Raw genomic sequence first — 23,539 nt, 5'->3', positions numbered from 1 at the left:
ATGACCTCAGCAAAATCTCTCTCAGCAATCCCTACCTCCAAATCTCCCTCTCCTGAACAGAACACTGGCTTTTATATAGCTTCAGAATGAATGTAATATTGGAGACAGCTGTGTCTTGACGAGGGGGCGGGGTCAGCTCTCCAATTAACCCTGGAGTCGACCAATCAGCTGCTTGAGGGATTTCAGGAAGCCATTTTCCTGAAATAAACACATGCAAATACACAAACTACAACATATAAACTGGGGAACGTAACACGCCCACCACAAAAATTGCAAACCTAGTTTTGCAATAACAAAAGCCATCGCTTCCCCAGTTAGTAAACCCGTGATAGAGCGTCAGCAACCACATTCGCCGAGCCCTTCACATAAGCTATCTGTACATTATATCCTTGTACAATCAGAGCCCACCGCATAAGGCGGCGGTTCTGGTTGTACATTTGCTTCAAGAACACCAATGGATTATGGTCCGTGAAGACCATAACAGGCAAGGCACTGGAGCCCACATATACCTCAAAGAACTGTAAGGCAAGCAATAAAGCCAGCGTCTCTTGTTCAATTGTAGAGTACCTTGATGGGGAAATACACAATGTCTTTAACACATTTGAAAACAGTTTAGACATGAAGTTGGATCCCTGATCAGTTTGGATTACTTTAGGGAGTCCAAACGTAGAGAAGAACTTCACTAGTGCCTTCACCACAGTCTTAGCCGTTATAGTACGGAGAGGAATAGCCTCTGGGTATCGAGTAGCACTGCACATTATTGTTAGTAGGAACTGGTTACCAGACCTGGTTTTCGGCAATGGACCTACACAATCAATTATCACTCTTTCAAACGGTTCCCCCACCACAGGAATCGGGCAGAGTGGCGCTCGTGGAACTGTTTGATTCACTTTCCCAGTGAGTTGACATATGTGAAATGTTTTACAAAATTGGACCACGTCAGACTTCAAACCTGGCCAGAAGAAATGACGAAGGACCCGGTTATAAGTCTTTGTGATCCCCAAGTGTCCAGACCACGCCTGGTCATGGGAGAGTGACAGCACCTGCTGTCGGAACGGTGTAGGAACAACCACTTGACACACTTCACTCCAGTCATTAATGGTGTCATGAGATGCCCATTTACGCATCAAAACTCCTGCTTCCATAAAGTAGGCGGTCTCTCTAGTTTTAGCTTCCTCAATGGAAATTACCGAAGCAAAACACTTGCGAAGACTGGTGTCTTCTTTTTGACATTCAATCACCTTCTCAGGGGTGACAGACAAAAGAATGTCATGTAATTGGGGCACAATTTCGTTTTCCCCTGCCTTAGTTTTTACAGGGGTAAAAACTGTAGGCATTGCAGAAGGCATACTCGGTGCATTGTCTTCTACCTCAACATTCTCAAAAATAGAACTAGCCAAATCCACCACATCTCCTAGCTTGCGAGATTGTGCCCTCGTTAACACACAAGCAGGAAAAACATTTGGAAATGCTTGAACCAATTTCTCATCTGTAGTTCTGATTTCTGGATTGTCTACTACCTCTAACACAGGAATGACATTACCACCAGCAATATCTTTCCCTAGTAACAATGTGACTCCTTTTACTGGCAGTGTAGATACTACACCAACACGGAAACGTCCTGATACCAAGTCTGACACTAAGTGGACCCAGTGTAATGGTACAGGCACGTTTTTTGTCTCTATCCCCTGTAATATGACATGTGAGCCACAATACGTTTCAGGAGACCAGGGTAAAGCATCAGTAATGATTACTGACTGCGCCGCCCCAGTGTCTCGTAGGATTTGGATAGGCTTTTGATCAGCTTGTTCTCCTGTTAAGGAAACATAACCGGTAGAGATAAACGGAGCATAGACAGGATCCGGTTTCTCAAATGCTGAATCAACAACTCGATCCAATGGACGAGCCAAAGACTTGACTAAACCCAAACTTTTCATTTTTGGGGACGGTGACTGGGACTGTTTCGGTTTATTTTTCAAAACTGGGCAGTCCGCAATCACATGACCCTTTTGGTGACAGTAAAAACATTCACGGATTTCATGAAAAGGCTTAGGGTTGTCAGAGGAATAGCGACCTGAACGAGGAACTGATGACGTAATCGTCCGGCCTTCAAAACGTGGTGCACCAAAGACAGTCTTGTGTGTCAAAGCGTACTCATCTGCCAACACTGCTGCTTGGGCCAATGTCACCACTTTCTGTTCATTTAAATGAACTACAATTCTATCTGGGAGGTTGCCTTTAAAGTCCTCCAACAGCATCAACTCCTTAATATCAACAAAGGTGTTAGCTTTGCTGGCTGAACACCAGCGACTAAACAGAGACTCTTTGTCCCTAGCAAATTCAACAAATGTACGGTGAGGGTTTCTTGTGGTTCCTGAAGCGCTGTCTATAAGCTTCAGGCACCAACAACACGGTAGTTTTAACTGTATCGTAGTGTAAACTGTCTTCCAGGGAGAGAGCAGCTACTACTTCCTGGGCTTTCCCAGACAATTTACATTGTAACAGGAGCGGCCAAACCTCGAGTGGCCAATGCAGCGCAGCGGCTACACGCTCAAACGCAGAGAAATAAGAATCAACTTCCGACTCTCGGAATGGAGGGACTAAAGCTATGTTTTTACTCACATCGAAGTGGGTTTGATGAGGAGCAGCTTGTAGAGTCGCACTGGAGCGAGCGTCTAGCTCCAGTTGTCGGATCCTCACCTCCTTGTCAGCTTCTATTCTCCTAATTTCAAGTTCAAAATTCATCTGTCTCTCTTTATCTTTTTGCTCCATTTCTAACCGAGCCAGCCTCACCTTCAGCCTAGCAGTTCCATCTGAACGACCCGAAGCAGAAGATAAAGGATCGAATCGGGGCAATGTAAAAGGGGTACGAGGAACTCCTTCCTCCGCCCTGTCCTCCGACTTGGCATTGGAAGGTCTACCCGTCTCCTCTCCTTGCAATGAGAGAATCCGTTCTCTCACTAAACCCTCCCTGACTAGCACCAAAAGCTCAGCCTTTAGGGCTTTCTCAGGGACAACAAATCCATAATGGTCAGCTATAGCTATAAGGTCTACTTTACGAAACCTCACCAAACAATCAATAGAGGGCGCTTCAAAAAACTTGGAGATGGCTGAGGCAGCCATCTTATACAATGCAGTCTCCTGAACACCCTAACTAAACAAGTCATCCAAACTCACAACCTACCATCACACCTCAATCACTAACCGCAGAGAGCTCAGAGCAGCAGGGTCCGGTGGGCTTAATGGAAAGATCCCGGATGAGCCCCCATTATGTTACGCACGCCTCTATGAAGAGGGAACGCAACACCCTGCTACAACTAAACTCTCTGTGAAGCGAAAGAGGTATGGACTGTAGGTGCGAGTAAGAATGACAACAGGCAGAATGTGGTACCGTTTTACAAGGACTTCATTCCTGTACACGGTAATATGGGGAAAAGGGGCTGGACGGAACCAAAGCAAAGAAAGTAAATCTCAAAGCCCCCTCTCCTATCTTACCTGCCTACCCACTACTTACCTAATTTAGCACCACCTGGTGCCCTAACCAAAATACAGGGGGTGGTCCGCCCAGGTCTTACCTAGTGTGGCTAGACAGTGAATATACTACGGGTATATGTATGCCCGCGGGCCTCTTGCCTAAACACTCCCAAGGTGCCTTCCCCTTCTCCCCTGGGAACAAATGAAACAGAATATTAAACAATTTCACAAACAAACTAAGAAACAAAGTACATCAAATAAGCTCTAACTTCCCAGCAATGAACTCCCAGCAAATCAACCTCCAGCAAAAATCTCTCTCACACTCAATCACTCTGCAATGACCTCTGCAATGACCTCTGCAAAATCTCTCTCAGCAATCCCTACCTCCAAATATCCCTCTCCAGAACAGAACACTGGCTTTTATATAGCTTCAGAATGAATGTAATATTGGAGACAGCTGTGTCTTGACGAGGGGGCGGGGTCAGCTCTCCAATTAACCCTGGAGTCGACCAATCAGCTGCTTGAGGGATTTCAGGAAGCCATTTTCCTGAAATAAACACATGCAAATACACAAACTACAACATATAAACTGGGGAACGTAACACCTCAGAACAGCCTCAATTCATCGGGGCGTGGACTATACAAGGTGTCGAAAGCCTTCCACAGGGTCTCTACAAGGTGTTGAAAGCCTTCCACAGGGTCTCTACAAGGTGTTGAAAGCCTTCCACAGGGACTCTACAAGGTGTCGAAAGCCTTCCACAGGGACTCTACAAGGTGTTGAAAGCCTTCCACAGGGACTCTACAAGGTGTTGAAAGCCTTCAACAGGGACTCTACAAGGTGTTGAAAGCCTTCCACAGGGACTCTACAAGGTGTTGAAAGCCTTCCACAGGGACTCTACAAGGTGTTGAAAGCCTTCCACAGGGTCTTCCACAGGGTCTCTACAAGGTGTTGAAAGCCTTCCACAGGGACTCTACAAGGTGTTGAAAGCCTTCCACAGGGATTCTGGCCCATGTTGACTCCAATGCTTCCCACAGTTGTGTCAAGTTGGCTGGATGTCCTTTGGGTGGTGGACCGTTCTTGATACACACAGGGAAACTGTTGAGAGTGAAAAACCCAGCAGCGTTGCAGTTCTTGACACACTCAAACTGGTGCGCCTGGCACCTACTATCATACCCTGTTCAAAGGCACTTATATATTTTGTCTTGCCCGTTCACCCTCTGAATGTCACACATACACAATCCATGTCTCAATTGTGTCAAGACTTTAAAATCCGTCATTAACCTGTCTCTTCCCCTTCACCTAAGACTGACTGAAGTGGATTTAACATGACTCCTCCCCTTCACCTAAGACTGATTGAAGTGGATTTAACCTGACTCCTCCCCTTCACCTAAGACTGACTGAAGTGGATTTAACATGACTCCTCCCCTTCACCTAAGACTGACTGAAGTGGATTTAACATGACTCCTCCCCTTCACCAAAGACTGACTGAAGTGGATTTAACATGACTCCTCCCCTTCACCTAAGACTGACTGAAGTGGATTTAACCTGACTCCTCCCCTTCACCTAAGACTGACTGAAGTGGATTTAACATGACTCCTCCCCTTCACCTAAGACTGACTGAAGTGGATTTAACATGACTCCTCCCCTTCACCTAAGACTGATTGAAGTGGATTTAACCTGACTCCTCCCCTTCACCTAAGACTGATTGAAGTGGATTTAACCTGACTCCTCCCATTCACCTAAGACTGACTGAAGTGGATTTAACATGACTCCTCCCCTTCACCTAAGACTGACTGAAGTGGATTTAACATGACTCCTCCCCTTCACCTAAGACTGATTGAAGTGGATTTAACCTGACTCCTCCCCTTCACCTAAGACTGATTGAAGTGGATTTAACCTGACTCCTCCCATTCACCTAAGACTGACTGAAGTGGATTTAACATGACTCCTCCCCTTCACCTAAGACTGAAGTGGATTTAACCTGACTCCTCCCCTTCACCTAAGACTGACTGAAGTGGATTTAACATGACTCCTCCCCTTCACCTAAGACTGACTGAAGTGGATTTAACCTGACTCCTCCCCTTCACCTAAGACTGACTGAAGTGGATTTAACCTGACTCCTCCCCTTCACCTAAGACTGACTGAAGTGGATTTAACCTGACTCCTCCCCTTCACCTAAGACTGACTGAAGTGGATTTAACCTGACTCCTACCCTTCACCTAAGACTGACTGAAGTGGATTTAACAAGAGACATTAAAAAGGGATCGTATCTTTCACCTGGATTCACCTGGTCAGTCTGTGTCACAGTAATATGTATGGAGGGTCTATGGAGGGTCTATGGATGGTTGATGTATTCTGATAGAGGACATTACAGTAGTGTCTATGGAGGGTCTATGGAGGGTATATGGAGGGTATATGGAGGGTTTAGGGATGGTTGATGTATTCTGATAGAGGACATTACAGTAGTATGTATGGAGGGTCTATGGAAGGTTGATGTATTCTGATAGAGGACATTACAGTAGTGTCTATGGGTATATGGAGGGTCTATGGAGGGTATATGGAGGGTTTAGGGAGGGATATTAAAGGCACATAAACCTCAGTGAGAGAGTTCAGATATTAGACTATACTGTATAATACTACTTCCTGTTTATGGAACCTCTGTACTGTATAATACTACTTCCTGTTTATGGAACCTCTGTACTGTATAATACTACTTCCTGTTTATGGAACTCCTTTGTACTGTATAATACTACTTCCTGTTTATGGAACCTCTCTGTACAGTATAATACTACTTCCTGTTTATGGAACTCCTTTGTACTGTATAATACTACTTCCTGTTTATGGAACCTCTGTACTGTATAATACTACTTCCTGTTTATGGAACCCCTCTGTACTGTATAATACTACTTCATGTTTATGGAACCCCTCTGTACTGTATAATACTACTTCCTGTTTATGGAACCCCTCTGTACTGTATAATACTACTTCCTGTTTATGGAACCCCTCTGTACTGTATAATACTACTTCCTGTTTATGGAACCCCTCTGTACTGTATAATACTACTTCTTGTTTATGGAACCCCTCTGTACTGTATAATACTACTTCCTGTTTATGGAACCCCTCTGTACTGTATAATACTACTTCCTGTTTATGGAACCTCTCTGTACTGTATAATACTACTTCCTGTTTATGGAACCCCTCTGTACTGTATAATACTACTTCTTGTTTATGGAACCTCTGTACTGTATAATACTACTTCCTGTTTATGGAACCTCTGTACTGTATAATACTACTTCCTGTTTATGGAACCCCTCTGTATTGTATAATACTACTTCCTGTTTATGGACCTGTTTATGGAACCCCTCTGTACTGTATAATACTACTTCCTGTTTATGGAACCCCTCTGTACTGTATAATACTACTTCCTGTTTATGGAACCCCTCTGTACTGTATAATACTACTTCATGTTTATGGAACCTCTGTACTGTATCATACTACTTCCTGTTTATGGAACCTCTGTACTGTATAATACTACTTCCTGTTTATGGAACCCCTCTGTACTGTATAATACTACTTCCTGTTTATGGACCTGTTTATGGAACCCCTCTGCACTGTATAATACTACTTCCTGTTTATGGAACCCCTCTGTACTGTATAATACTACTTCCTGTTTATGGAACCCCTCTGTACTGTATAATACTACTTCCTGTTTATGGAACCCCTCTGTACTGTATAATACTACTTCCTGTTTATGGAACCTCTCTGTACTGTATAATACTACTTAATGTTTATGGAACCCCTCTGTACTGTATAATACTACTTCCTGTTTATGGAACCTCTCTGTACTGTATAATACTACTTCCTGTTTATGGAACCCCTCTGTACTGTATAATACTACTTCCTGTTTATGGAACCCCTCTGTACTGTATAATACTACTTCCTGTTTATGGAACCTCTCTGTACTGTATAATACTACTTCCTGTTTATGGAACCCCTCTGTACTGTATAATACTACTTCCTGTTTATGGAACCTCTCTGTACTGTATAATACTACTTCCTGTTTATGGAACCCCTCTGTACTGTATAATACTACTTCCTGTTTATGGAACCTCTCTGTACTGTATAATACTACTTCCTGTTTATGGACCTCTCTGTACTGTATAATACTACTTCCTGTACTGTATAATACTACTTCCTGTTTATGGAACCTCTCTGTACTGTATAATACTACTTCTGTTTATGGAACCTCTCTGTACTGTATAATACTACTTCCTGTACTGTATAATACTACTTCCTGTTTATGGAACCCCTCTGTATAATTTTATCCATTGGAATAGTTACACCACTTGAATTCTGATTAAAGTACCATACTCATAACGACCATCGCAACATGACATTATTCCCAGATGTTTTGACGTTGTCATGTAAAATTATGTCTTTAATAAATAAATGATTGTCATTTGGGTTATGAAGATAATTTCACAACAAGCCAGCTAGTACATTATGTACTGATGATGTTCTATGCCAGATTTCACCCCACTGTTATTTGGTTAATCAGAATACCAGACTTCAGCTCCTGCCAGATACTGCCCGTCCTGGGCCGTTAGGTCAGGTGTAATTGTGAGTTAACGGTTGTAGACATGGTTAAGTGGACTAGAGCTAATAGTGCTGGCTGGACCCAGAGCTAAATGTCAAGCAGAAATGACTGGACTTTATCTCTGCTCCACACCAACTGTTTAATGTGTTCCCATCCCAGCACTTAGAGCAGGCCGGGGAGAATGACTTCCTGCTGAACGGGCCGTCCCAAATGGTACCCTATTCCCTATATAGTGCACTACTTTATATCAGAGCCCTATGGCACCCTATTCCCTATATAGTGCACTACTTTATATCAGAGCCCTATGGCACTCTATTCCCTATATAGTGCACTATTTTATATCAGAGCTCTACGGCACGCTATTCCCTATATATATAGTGCACTACTTTATATCAGAGCCCTATGGCACCCTATTCCCTATATATATATATATAGTGCACTACTTTATATCAGATCCCTATGGCACCCTATTCCCTATATATATATATATATATATATATATATATATATATATATATATATATATATATATATATAGTGCACTACTTTCGAACAGGACACATTGGGGTATGTCTTGTGAATAAAGTAGTGCACTATATAATATGGAATAGGGTGCCATAGGGCTCTAATATAAAATAGTGCACTTTATAGGGAATAGGGTGCCATAGGGCTCTGATATAAAATAATGCACTACGTAGGGAATAGGGTGCCATAGGGCTCTGATATAAAATAGTGCACTATATAGGGAATAGGGTGCCATAGGGCTCTGATATAAAATACTGCACTATATAGGGAATAGGGTGCCATAGGGCTCTAATATAAAATAGTGCACTATATAGGGAATAGGGTGCCATAGGGCTCTGATATAAAATAGTGCACTATATAGGGAATAGGGTGCCATAGGGCTCTGATATAAAATAGTGCACTACGTAGGGAATAGGGTGCCGTTTGGGAATTAGCCGAGGTCTGGATCTGGACATCTGGATAACAGAGATCATAGTTTCACGAAGGTACTGATCCATTTGATTCCATCTGCTTCTCTCTCTCTCTCTCTCTCTCTCTCTCTCTCTCTCTCTCTCTCTCTCTCTCTCTCTCTCTCTCTCTCTCTCTCTCTCTCTCTCTCACTCAGATACAGTAGGACTGTTTAAAATGCTCCGTCAGCAAAACATGGAACAGTCCCCTGTTGTACGGGGATATACGAGACAGAGACAGCAGTCATTTCAGTTCAACACCACTCCAGGGGTTAGGGTATACGACACCAGGAAGTGGTACCTGTATTATGCTGTAGTGACGTAACAGGACCAGGAAGTGGTACCTGTATTATGTTGTAGTGACGTAACAGGACCAGGAAGTGGTACCTGTATTATGTTGTAGTGACGTAACAGGACCAGGAAGTGGTAACTGTATTATGTTGTAGTGACGTAACAGGACCAGGAAGTGGTACCTGTATTATGGTGTAGTGATGTAACAGGACCAGGAAGTGGTACCTGTTTTATGCTGTAGTGACGTAACAGGACCAGGAAGTGGTACCTGTATTATGTTGTAGTGATGTAACAGGACCAGGAAGTGGTACCTGTATTATGTTGTAGTGATGTAACAGGACCAGGAAGTGGTACCTGTATTATGGTGAAGTGATGTAACAGGACCAGGAAGTGGTACCTGTATTATGGTGTAGTGATGTAACAGGACCAGGAAGTGAGAGAGAGGGCTGACAGCAGTTCCTGGCCAGGCTGAGAGATATTACAACGGCCTTTAGGCACAACCCCCCCCTTCTAATTCAATTGAGCCCCGTATGCACCTCTCTGCTTCTCTGTACCAGACCTGGGTTCAAGTACTATTCCAATATGATCATTTCTAATACATTACCTGGGCTTCAATGAGCTTGCCTGTCACAATGGAACCAATAGAAGAGCCTGCAAAAGTCCTAACCTAACCCATCTGGAACTTAAGAATGGCTAAAGCCAATGCTAAACGTATTTGAAAGACTTTTGAATAGTATGTAAACCCATATCTGCTCTGCGCTGGTCTCTGTTTGGCTAAGGTCCAGTGGAAGGAAGAGAGGCAAGGTAGGTCTATTACTCGTTACTCTGACAGGTCTCTCGGACTGCATGTTTCCCCCCCCCTGGGCAGACGCAGCCTGCATGCCCAGGTACGGAGAGGTCCGGGACACTGTAATGAAAGTAGTAAATTAAAAAAGGTCAAAGTTGAATCGGTCACCCGTCTTAAGGCCACAGTAGTTGGCTACGGTGACAGTGGGGTGTTGGACGGAGGCAGGGAGGAGGAGGAGGAGGAAGGGAGGGATGATAGTGGCCACGGTGGGGTGTTGGACGGAGGCAGGGAGGAGGAGGAGGAGGAGGAGGAGGAGGAAGAAGGGAGGGATGATAGTGGCCACGGTGGGGTGTTGGACGGAGGCAGGGAGGAGGAGGAGGAGGAGGAAGAAGGGAGGGATGATAGTGGCCACGGTGGGGTGTTGGACGGAGGCAGGGAGGAGGAGGAGGAGGAGGAGGAGGAAGGGAGGGATGATAGTGGCCACGGTGGGGTGTTGGACAGAGGCAGGGAGGAGGAGGAGGAGGAGGAGGAAGGGAGGGATGATAGTGGCCACGGTGGGGTGTTGGATGGAGACAGGGAGGAGGAGGAGGAAGGGAGGGATGATAGTGGCCACGGTGGGGTGTTGGACGGAGGCAGGGAGGAGGAGGAGGAGGAAGGGAGGGATGATAGTGGCCACGGTGGGGTGTTGGACGGAGGCAGGGAGGAGGACATAGAGAGGACAGGACACAGAGAGGACAGGACACAGAGAGGACAGGACATAGAGAGGACAGGACACAGAGAGGACAGGACATAGAGAGGACAGGACACAGAGAGGACAGGACACAGAGAGGACAGGACACATAGAGGACAGGACATAGAGAGGACAGGACATAGAGAGGACACAGAGAGGACAGGACACAGAGAGGACAGGACATAGAGAGGACAGGACATAGAGAGGACAGGACATAGAGAGGACACAGAGAGGACAGGACACAGAGAGGACAGGACACAGAGAGGACAGGACACAGAGAGGACAGGACACAGAGAGGACAGGACATAGAGAGGACAGGACACAGAGAGGACAGAACACAGAGAGGACAGGACACAGAGAGGACAGGATACAGAGAGGACAGGACATAGAGAGGACAGGACACAGAGAGGACAGGACACAGAGAGGACAGGACACAGAGAGGACAGGACACGGAGAAGACAGGACACAGAGAGGACAGGACACAGAGAGGACAGGACATAGAGAGGACAGGACATAGAGGACAGGACACAGAGAGGACAGGACACAGAGAGGACAGGACACAGAGAGGACAGGACACAGAGAGGACAGGACACAGAGAGGACACAGAGAGGACAGGACACAAAGAGGACAGGACATAGAGAGGACAGGACACAGAGAGGACAGGACACAGAGAGGACAGAACACATAGAGGACAGGACACATTATCAGGTTAGGAGTAAAGTGGCATAAAAACAGAGTAACCTAATCACAATACCCACGACAGACCTCTTTTAGAGCAGGGCGCCAATAGATGGAGCACATCTGACTGTAATACAATCACAATGCATTCAGGAAGGTGATGGCTGAAACTGAAGCTTAGAAACAGCACTTCCCAGAGGCTTCATGCCCGGTTAGAGACTGAGGGGGCTGAGGAGGCATGTGTGCCCTTCAGTTTGATCCTTTCGAAGTTTACAAATGATATAATACAAGATCTGGTTCATAGAGACATTTGAAGGAGAAGCAGGCCTACTAATGGATTGCTGATAGATCTGGTTCAAAGAGACATTTGAAGGAGAAGCAGGCCTACTAATGGATTCCTGATAGATCTGGTTCAAATAGACATTTGAAGGAGAAGCAGGCCTACTAATGGATTCATGATAGATCTGGTTCAAATAGACATTTGAAGGAGAAGCAGGCCTACTAATGGATTCCTGATAGATCTGGTTCAAAGAGACATTTGAAGGAGAAGCAGGCCAACTAATGGATTCCTGATAGATCTGGTTCAAAGAGACATTTGAAGGAGAAGCAGGCCTACTAATGGATTCCTGATAGATCTGGTTCATATAGACATTTGAAGGAGAAGCAGGCCAACTAATGGATTCCTGATAGATCTGGTTCAAAGAGACATTTGAAGGAGAAGCAGGCCTACTAATGGATTGCTGATTAATCTGGTTCATAGAGACATTTGAAGGAGAAGCAGGCCTACTAATGGATTGCTGATAGATCTGGTTCATATAGACATTTGAAGGAGAAGCAGGCCAACTAATGGATTGCTGATAGATCTGGTTCAAAGAGACATTTGAAGGAGAAGCAGGCCAACTAATGGATTGCTGATAGATCTGGTTCAAAGAGACATTTGAAGGAGAAGCAGGCCAACTAATGGATTGCTGATAGATCTGGTTCAAAGAGACATTTGAAGGAGAAGCAGACCTACTAATAGAGGGCTGATATATGTTAGATGAATAGAAGGATATTGAAATCGGTCATGAGTGTCTAGACTGGTTCCAGATATGTTTGTACTATTTGGCAAGAGAGCAGAGACAGACTGGGACCCAGGCTACATGAGTCCACGGATAACACCCAGGCTACATGAGTCCACGGATAATACCCAGGCTACATGATAACACCCAGGCTACAAGAGTACACAGATAACACCCAGGCTACATGAGTCCACGGATAACACCCAGGCTACATGAGTCCACGGATAACACCCAGGCTACATGAGTCCACGGATAACACCCAGGCTACATGATAACACCCAGGCTACATGAGTCCACGGATAACACCCAGGCTACATGAGTCCACGGATAACACCCAGGCTACATGATAACACCCAGGCTACATGATAACACCCAGGCTACATGAGTCCACTGATAACACCCAGGCTACACGAGTTCACGGATAACACCCAGGCTACATGAGTCTGCGGATAACACCCAGGCTACATGATAACACCCAGGCTACATGATAACACCCAGGCTACATGAGTCCACGGATAACACCAAGGCTACATGATAACACCCAGGCTACATGATAACACCCAGGCTACATGATAACACCCAGGCTACATGATAACACCCGGGCTACATGATAACACCCAGGCTACATGATAACACCCAGGCTACATGAATCCACAGATAACACCCAGGCTACATGAGTCCACGGATAACACCCAGGCTACATGATAACACCCAGGCTACATGAGTCCACAGATAACACCCAGGCTACATGATAACACCCAGGCTACATGATAACACCCAGGCTACATGATAACACCCGGGCTACATGATAACACCCAGGCTACATGATAACACCCAGGCTACATGAGTCCACGGATAACACCCAGGCTACATGATAACATCCAGGCTACATGAGTCCACGGATAACACCCAGGCTACATGATAACACCCAGGCTACATGATAACACCCAGGCTACATGATAACACCCAGGCTACATGAGTCCACAGATAACACCCAGGCTACATGATAACACCCAGGCTACATGAGTCCACAGATGACACCCAGGCTACATGATAACACCCAGGCTACATGATAACACCCAGGCTACATGATAACACCCAGGCTACATGAGTCCACGGATAACACCCAGGCTACATGATAACACCCAGGCTACATGATAACACCCAGGCTACATGAGTCCACAGATAACACCCAGGCTACATGATAACACCCAGGCTACATGAGTCCACAGATAACACCCAGGCTACATGATAACACCTAGGCAACGTGATAACACCCAGGCTACATGATAACACCCAGGCTACATGATAACACCCAGGCAACGTGATAACACCCCTGGTCCTTCTAGTGGAGGTTTCATTCCTGGACGGTAATGTCGACCCCCACAGGTCATCTGGACGTAGTGTTACGCAACACCTCCACCATGATGCCTCAGGTGATTGGTTCTGCAGTGAGGGTCTGCAGTGAGTGTCTGCAGTGAGGGTCTGCAGTGAGGGTCTGCATTGGGTCTGCAGTGAGGTGTGTGTGTCAGTGTGTGTCGAGAGTGTCTGTGTGTGACACACAGAGAGAGAGAGAGAGAGAGAGAGAGAGAGAGAGCGTGTGTGTGCATGTGTGTGAGTGCGAGTGTGTGTGAGTGCCAGTGTGTGTGTATGTGTGTGTGTGTGCGCCAGTGCGTGTGCGTGTGCGTGTGCGTGTGTGTGTGTGTGTGTGTGTGTGTGTGTGTGTGTGTGTGGACACATCACCGTACTTGGCTGAGCGGCTCAGTAATTAGAATCAATGTCCTTATGGCCGTTTAACTGCTTCTGCAATATCCCTTTACAACACCGAGCTCTCTAACACAGACTGTTAATACAACCAGCTCTCTGATACAGACTGTTAATACAACCAGCTCTCTGTTAATACACCCAGCTCTCTGACACAGACTGTTAATACAACCAGCTCTCTGATACAGACTGTTAATACAACCAGCTATCTGATACAGACTGTTAATACAACCAGCTCTCTGACACAGACTGTTAATACAACCAGCTCTCTGATACAGACTGTTAATACAACCAGCTCTCTGATACAGACTGTTAATACAACCAGCTCTCTGACACAGACTGTTAATACAACCAGCTCTCTAATACAGACTGTTAATTCAACCAGCTCTCTGTTAATACAACCAGCTCTCTGATACAGACTGTTAATACAACCAGCTCTCTGTTAATACACCCAGCTCTCTGACACAGACTGTTAATACAACCAGCTCTCTGATACAGACTGTTAATACAACCAGCTCTCTGATACAGACTGTTAATACAACCAGCTCTCTGACACAGACTGTTAATACAACCAGCTCTCTGATACAGACTGTTAATACAACCAGCTCTCTGATACAGACTGTTAATACAACCAGCTCTCTGACACAGACTGTTAATACAACCAGCTCTCTAATACAGACTGTTAATACAACCAGCTCTCTGTTAATACAACCAGCTCTCTGATACAGACTGTTAATACAACCAGCTTTCTAATACAGACTGTTAATACAACCAGCTCTCTGTTAATACAACCAGCTCTCTGTTAATACAACCAGCTCTCTAACACAGACTGTTAATACAACCAGCTCTCTAATACAGACTGTTAATACAACCAGCTCTCTGTTAATACAACCAGCTCTCTGATACAGACTGTTAATACAACCAGCTCTCTAACACAGACTGTTAATACAACCAGCTCTCTGATACAGACTGTTAATACAACCAGCTCTCTGTTCATACAACCAGCTCTCTGATACAGACTGTTAATACAACCAGCTCTCTGTTAATACAACCAGCTCTCTGACACAGACTGTTAATACAACCAGCTCTCTGATACAGACTGTTAATACACCCAGCTCTCTGATACAGACTGTTAATACACCCAGCTCTCTGATACAGACTGTTAATACAACCAGCTCTCTGATACAGACTGTTAATACAACCAGCTCTCTGATACAGACTGTTAATACAACCAGCTCTCTGATACAGACTGTTAATACACCCAGCTCTCTAACACAGACTGTTAATACAACCAGCTCTCTGTTAATACAACCAGCTCTCTGATACACTGTTAATACAACCAGCTCTCTGATACAGACTGTTAATACAACCAGCTCTCTGATACAGACTGTTAATAAACCCAGCTCTCTAACACAGACTGTTAATACAACCAGCTCTCTGTTAATACACCCAGCTCTCTGATACAGACTGTTAATACAACCAGCTCTCTGATACAGACTGTTAATACAACCAGCTCTCTGATACAGACTGTTAATACAACCAGCTCTCTGATACAGACTGTTAATACAACCAGCTCTCTGATACAGACTGTTAACACAACCAGCTCTCTGATACAGACTGTTAATACAACCAGCTCTCTGTTAATACAACCAGCTCTCTGATACAGACTGTTAATACAACCAGCTCTCTGATACAGACTGTTAATACACCCAGCTCTCTAACACAGACTGTTAATACAACCAGCTCTCTGATACAGACTGTTAATACAACCAGCTCTCTGATACAGACTGTTAATACAACCAGCTCTCTGACACAGACTGTTAATACAACCAGCTCTCTAACACAGCAGCCTCTCTCGCCCTCCTGGATTGTGTGATAGCAGTCCCTCTATTTCTCTCTCTTCCGCCGTCCCTCCATCCCCCCCTCTCTCTTTCTCTCCGTCAAAAATGAATCTGGAGATGAGGACAGTAAGGGGAGCTGGAGATGAGGACAGTAAAGGGATCTGGAGACGAGGAGAGTAAAGGGAGCTGGAGATGAGGACAGTAAAGGGAGCTGGAGATGAGGACAGTAAAGGGAGCTGGAGATGAGGACAGTAAAGGGGAGATGAGGACAGTAAAGGGAGCTGAAGATGAGGACAGTAAAGGGAGCTGGAGATGAGGACAGTAAAGGGAGCTGGAGATGAGGACAGTAAAGGGAGCTGGAGATGAGGACAGTAAAGGGAGCTGGAGATGAGGACAGTAAAGGGAGCTGGAGATGAGGACAGTAAAGGGAGCTGGAGATGAGGAATTAAGTGTTGCTATTATACCTCGGACCGGCTTAACGACCAACCAGAAGACCGACCTGAAGACTGACCTGAAGACCGACCTGAAGACTGACATGAAGACCGACCTGAAGACCGACCGGAAGACCGACCTGAAGACCGACCTGAAGACCGACCTGAAGACCGACCTGAAGACCGACCGGAAGACCGACCTGAAGACCGACCTGAAGACCGACCTGAAGACCGACCGGAAGACCGGCCTGAAGACCGACCGGAAGACCGACCTGAAGACCGACCTGAAGACCGACCTGAAGACCGACCTGAAGACCGACCGGAAGACCGACCTGAAGACCGACCTGAAGACCGACCTGAAGACCGACCGGAAGACCGGCCTGAAGACCGACCGGAAGAAACAGTTGAAGGGCTGGAATGATTACCTCTCATCTCCTATCCGCATAGCGCTCTGGTCAAAAGTAGTGCACTCTATAGGGATTAGGGAACCATTTGTGACTCGACCCTCTTCCATCTTCCTTAAATGGATTCTCATCTCTTCGGGCTAGTTATTACGCACCTCCCAAGGATAAATCAATTCAATTGTGGTTCAAGAGCGACACTGTTGATAACCACCTACTGTCTCGTGTCTCCATTCAAATGACTGTCCACTTCTACTAGGTTGGCAAGGCTACAGGGTAGGACTGCAACATGATGTCCCCCTATCTGGTCTTTAACAGACAGTATAGGTTTCCGTCCAGGGAGATTTAGTGTAGTGTGGCTTGGTGAGATCTTACTCCCTAGTCATAATGTTAATGCATGCATAACAACTGGGTTAGTGCATGGATAACTCACAGAAGATGCATTTACATTGGCCTTTTAACATCGGAGAATTAACAGCATCTTTAACAAGACCTTTGGACAGGACGCTGGCTTTAACTGAAAAAAACTTGAAGGAAACAAGAGCCCAGATTAAATATTGTATGGTTGGTTTGGAAAAGGATATTTAGTTTTGAGTGAGCTATAACAGTTTTTGTTTTGGCAGATTGACTTGAGGCAGCCATGCAGATATGGATAATGACTGGACAGTTTTCCTATCTAAATTAAAGTGTACATTGGGGCATTTTCATTTGGTAAGCAAGTTTCATTTCAAGCTCAAGTTAATGTTGGAAGTAAAATGTTATTACTCACGAGGTTGACAAGAAATACCAGGAGAAACAATGACAACTTCCCCCTTCCCAAAAAAAGAAGATTCATTAAAACATCGAAGCAAACAGAAAATGTATTTAATCAAAGTCTAGCCAAATGCTTTTATCATATGAAAGACTGAACACGTTATTATCTTTAGTGATGTTAATGCCATTATATCACGTTGACAGGCAGGACAAGGTAACATAGCATACATAACATAACGGAAGGGGTGATGAGACAGAGAACAGAGCCCTTCCTTTAACTGCGGAACAGTTAGGTCACATTATGGTCCGTGGTTTAGAGGAGCGGGAAGCGCACATAAAAAAAAAAAAACAACGCGCCTTTTTATATATATTTTTTTGTGTTGTTTTGTGCGCGTGAGTTTTCTCCCACCTTTTTAATGCAGGAAAATATAAAGAGAGTTGAAAGCATAGAGAGGAGGAGCGTTACTTTAACTCACCGCGAAACGGCGATTCAGCGTTCACCCACCTATTTGTTCATGTTACCACTACGTCACAGGTTCTGATTGTCATTGTGATCCAGCAGTACAAAACCACTATACTTGGACTGGAGCGAAAAAAATTAAAAGCTATTTGCAATTTTATGTAACACTCGTGCATTTCATAAAGATATATTGCATAGCTCTTCAACTGTTCTGCCCTCGGGTGCTAAAACTGTGCTTGTAATATACTTCATTTACTAATATATCTTACTGTTTTTTTTTCTTCCGTACACCGTCAGACAGAAAATATCTCGTTGTTCAATCCACTTCCGCATTGTTGTCAGTCAGTGTTCATACAATGTATACACTTTAAAAAGGTTAAGTCAGTTTGAAGAAAGAAGAAACTTAACAATTCTGCCAAAAAAAATCCTACATCTACATCTTCTAGAAAACTGCTTATAGGTTGTGTTGTAGCTAAGCCCTACAGGTATCAAAAATTTAGCCCCTCGTTGTTCATCGGTTCATTTTCTATCTCCATTTGGAGTCTGTTTGTGGTTCCATCTTTTAAACAAGTTTACAATTGATTATAAGAGAAAACAATCATGCATTAATGATCTTCTCTTCCGAAAATGGAAATGTCTTGTGGTCGATAACGTCCTTCCTATAGAACATGAGTTGGCAAAAAAAGGGCCTGTGCTTCAGAGAATAAAATCCCCCCTGGTCCATTTTCCTGCAGCCGAAGCCAAACCTTTGTTCCACTTCCTTTCTTTTTCTTCTCAATGTTATATTTTGTACAAACATCGCATCGATCGAAGATAGACTTGGGGAAAGACAAGACTTCTCTACTAACGTTTTTTTTGGTAGGCACTATGCTGTACTGAGGTTGAGGTCAGGGGTCATTCTGCTGTGGGTCGGGGCCACATAGACTCTGGGAGGAGTCTTCGGGGATGACGTCATCAGACGAACCAGAAAGCGACCACATTCTTCTTCTTCTTCTTCTTCATCTTCATCTTCCCCCCCTCTTCCGTCGTTGTCTAAAGCCTCATCATGGGAGCGGCTGAATCACCTCACCTCAGATCCGTAGGTGGAACGTGCTGGAAATGTAAAAAAAAAAAAAACACAACACAAGGACATAGTTAGTTACACAGCTGCATTTACAACAGATGGGACGTCATGGACTCATCCAACAAAATATAGAAAAACATTTTTAGAGGTCTTGAAAACATGTAATAATAAACATAGATTTTTGGAGTGATGTATCACTTTAACTGGGCTGTCTATGAGGCAAGTTATTCTGTCAACAGTGGAACTGGTCTTCTTTTAGAAGTGTTGTCCCCTTATCAACAATATGTACAGGGCATTCGGAAAGTATTCAGACCCCTTGACTTTTTTCCACATTTTGTTACGTTACAGAATTCATCTATAATGAATTAAATAAATGTTAAAAATCCTCATCAATGTACACACAATACCCCATAATGACATCACAATACCCCATAATGACATCACAATACCCCATAATGACATCAAATCAAATCAAATCAAATTTTATTTGTCACATACACTTGTATTCTTCATACTATAAAATAATATAAAATAATGCCACTGAATCCTAAGCAAATCTTGTCTGCTAAATGAACTAGTGTAGCCCACAGCCATTTGGCATAGCCAGATCAGGACCTAACATAAGGACAACTCAGAGTATGCTATTCTCTTCTTCTGAAATAAACTACATTTTCTTCATATCATGTTTCTTTAGACCTGTCTAAAATAAATAATGGATTTCTTGTGAAGGTGTAGGTTATATTACATGGATTTATTGTGAAGGTGTAGGTTATATTACATGGATTTATTGAGAAGGTGTAGGCTATATTACATGGATTTATTGAGAAGGTGTAGGCTATATTACATGGATTTATTGAGAAGGTGTAGGTTATATTACATGGATTTATTGAGAAGGTGTAGGCTATATTACATGGATTTATTGAGAAGGTGTAGGTTATATTACATGGATTTATTGAGAAGGTGTAGGTTATATTACATGGATTTATTGAGAAGGTGTAGGCTATATTACATGGATTTATTGAGAAGGTGTAGGTTATATTACATGGATTTATTGTGACGGTGTAGGTTATATTACATGGATTTATTGAGAAGGTGTAGGCTATATTACATGGATTTATTGAGAAGGTGTAGGTTATATTACATGGATTTATTGAGAAGGTGTAGGCTATATTACATGGATTTATTGTGAAGGTGTAGGTTATATTACATGGATTTATTGAGAAGGTGTAGGTTATATTACATGGATTTATTGAGAAGGTGTAGGTTATATTACATGGATTTATTGAGAAGGTGTAGGCTATATTACATGGATTTATTGTGAAGGTGTAGGTTATATTACATGGATTTATTGAGAAGGTGTAGGTTATATTACATGGATTTATTGAGAAGGTGTAGGTTATATTACATGGATTTATTGAGAAGGTGTAGGCTATATTACATGGATTTATTGAGAAGGTGTAGGTTATATTACATGGATTTATTGAGAAGGTGTAGGCTATATTACATGGATTTATTGAGAAGGTGTAGGTTATATTACATGGATTTATTGAGAAGGTGTAGGTTATATTACATGGATTTATTGAGAAGGTGTAGGCTATATTACATGGATTTATTGAGAAGGTGTAGGTTATATTACATGGATTTATTGAGAAGGTGTAGGCTATATTACATGGATTTATTGAGAAGGTGTAGGTTATATTACATGGATTTATTGAGAAGGTGTAGGCTATATTACATGGATTTATTGAGAAGGTGTAGGTTATATTACATGGATTTATTGAGAAGGTGTAGGCTATATTACATGGATTTATTGAGAAGGTGTAGGTTATATTACATGGATTTATTGAGAAGGTGTAGGTTATATTACATGGATTTCTTGTGAAGGTGTAGGCTATATTACATGGATTTCTTGTGAAGGTGTAGGTTATATTACATGGATTTATTGAGAAGGTGTAGGCTATATTACATGGATTTATTGAGAAGGTGTAGGTTATATTACATGGATTTATTGAGAAGGTGTAGGTTATATTACATGGATTTATTGAGAAGGTGTAGGTTATATTACATGGATTTCTTGTGAAGGTGTAGGCTATATTACATGGATTTCTTGTGAAGGTGTAGGTTATATTACATGGATTTATTGAGAAGGTGTAGGTTATATTACATGGATTTATTGAGAAGGTGTAGGTTATATTACATGGATTTATTGAGAAGGTGTAGGTTATATTACATGGATTTATTGAGAAGGTGTAGGTTATATTACATGGATTTCTTGTGAAGGTGTAGGCTATATTACATGGATTTCTTGTGAAGGTGTAGGTTATATTACATGGATTTATTGAGAAGGTGTAGGCTATATTACATGGATTTCTTGTGAAGGTGTAGGTTATATTACATGGATTTATTGAGAAGGTGTAGGTTATATTACATGGATTTATTAGACTTTTTAAAAGGTAGATGTTCCTAAGGTCTGCATTAGTGGCTTGTAGGCTGTGTGTGGAAGCCAGGAGATGCTACATGTATTGATGTTAATTAACAGTCAATTACTGTGAGACCGACAGTTGTTTGCTTGACAATCACCGGCTGACGACATTTCGTGACCGCCACAGCCCTAATGACAGCTCACTTGGAGTTTTGCCAAAAGGCACCTAAAGGACTCTCAGACCATGAGAAACAAGATTCTCTGTTCTGATGAAACCAAGATTGAACTCTTTGGCCTGAATGCCAAGCTTCACGTCTGGAGGAAACCGGGCACCATCCCTACGGAGAAGCATGGTGGTGGCAGCATCATGCTGTGGGGATGTATTTCAGCGGCAGGGACTGGGAGACTAGTCAGGATTGAGGGAAAGATGAATGGAGCAAAGTACAGAGAGAGATCCATTGATGAAATCCTGCTCCTGAGCGCTCAGGACCTCAGACTGGAGCGAAGGTTCACCTTCCAACAGGACAACGACCCTAAGCACACAGCCAAAACAATGCAGGAGTGGCTTAGGGACATGTCTCTGAATGTCCATGAGTGGCCGAGACGCAATCTCTGGAAAGACCTAAAAATAGCTGTGCAGCGACGCTCCCCATCCAACCTGACAGAGCTTGAGAGGATCTGCAGAGAAGAATGGGAGAAACTCCCCAAATACAGGTGTGCCAAACTTGTACGTCATACCCAATGAGACTCGAGGCTGTAGTCAATGCCAAAGGTGCTTCGTCAAAGAACTGAGTAAAAGGTCTGAATACTTATGTAAATGTGATATTTCATTTTGTTTTGTGTTTTGTGCATTATGGGGTATTGTGATGTCATTATGGGGTATTGTGATGTCATTCTGGGGTATTGTGATGTCATTCTGGGGTATTGTGATGTCATTATGGGGTATTGTGATGTCATTATGGGGTATTGTGATGTCATTATGGGGTATTGTAATGTCATTATGGATTATTGTGATGTCATTATGGGGTATTGTGATGTCATTATGGGGTATTGTGTGTAGATTGATGAGGATTTTTAAAATGTATTTAATCAATTTTAGAAGACTGTAACGTAACAAAATGTGGAAAAAGTCAAGGGGTCTGAATACTTTCTGAATGCACTGTACCCGGCTGACTGGATACATCTAGCATGACTAATAACCTTATCAACAATAGATACAGTATATCTGCTGACTGGATACATCTAGCATGACTAATAACCTTATCAACAATAGACACAGTATATCTGCTGACTGGATACATCTAGCATGACTAATAACCTTATCAACAATAGATACAGTATATCTGCTGACTGGATACATCTAGCATGACTAATAACCTTATCAACAATAGATACAGTATATCTGCTGACTGGATACATCTAGCATGACTAATAACCTTATCAACAATAGACACAGTATATCTGCTGACTGGATACATCTAGCATGACTAATAACCTTATCAACAATAGATACAGTATATCTGCTGACTGGATACATCTAGCATGACTAATAACCTTATCAACAATAGACACAGTATATCTGCTGACTGGATACATCTAGCATGACTAATAACCTTATCAACAATAGATACAGTATATCTGCTGACTGGATACATCTAGCATGACTAATAACCTTATCAACAATAGATACAGTATATCTGCTGACTGGATACATCTAGCATGACTAATAACCTTATCAACAATAGACACAGTATATCTGCTGACTGGATACATCTAGCATGACTAATAACCTTATCAACAATAGATACAGTATA

General features: G+C 43.2%; 1 protein-coding gene across 1 annotated transcript in view; it reads right to left on the bottom strand.

Moving 5' to 3' along the window:
- Positions 1–17,875: 17,875 nt before the first annotated feature.
- The window catches only part of LOC139412486 (calcium and integrin-binding family member 2-like), a 32,857-nt gene continuing 27,193 nt past the window's right edge, over positions 17,876–23,539 (bottom strand). Inside the window, exon 5 of the mRNA XM_071159275.1 lies at positions 17,876–19,332. Coding sequence (XP_071015376.1) covers positions 19,311–19,332 — 22 coding nt within the window. The 3' untranslated portion in view covers positions 17,876–19,310. The remainder of the gene's footprint in view (positions 19,333–23,539) is intronic.

This window comes from Oncorhynchus clarkii, chromosome 6 (assembly GCF_045791955.1).
Source record: "Oncorhynchus clarkii lewisi isolate Uvic-CL-2024 chromosome 6, UVic_Ocla_1.0, whole genome shotgun sequence".
In the NCBI taxonomy this organism is placed as follows: Eukaryota; Metazoa; Chordata; class Actinopteri; order Salmoniformes; family Salmonidae; genus Oncorhynchus; species Oncorhynchus clarkii.
This window is presented reverse-complemented; position numbering and strand designations above follow the sequence as displayed.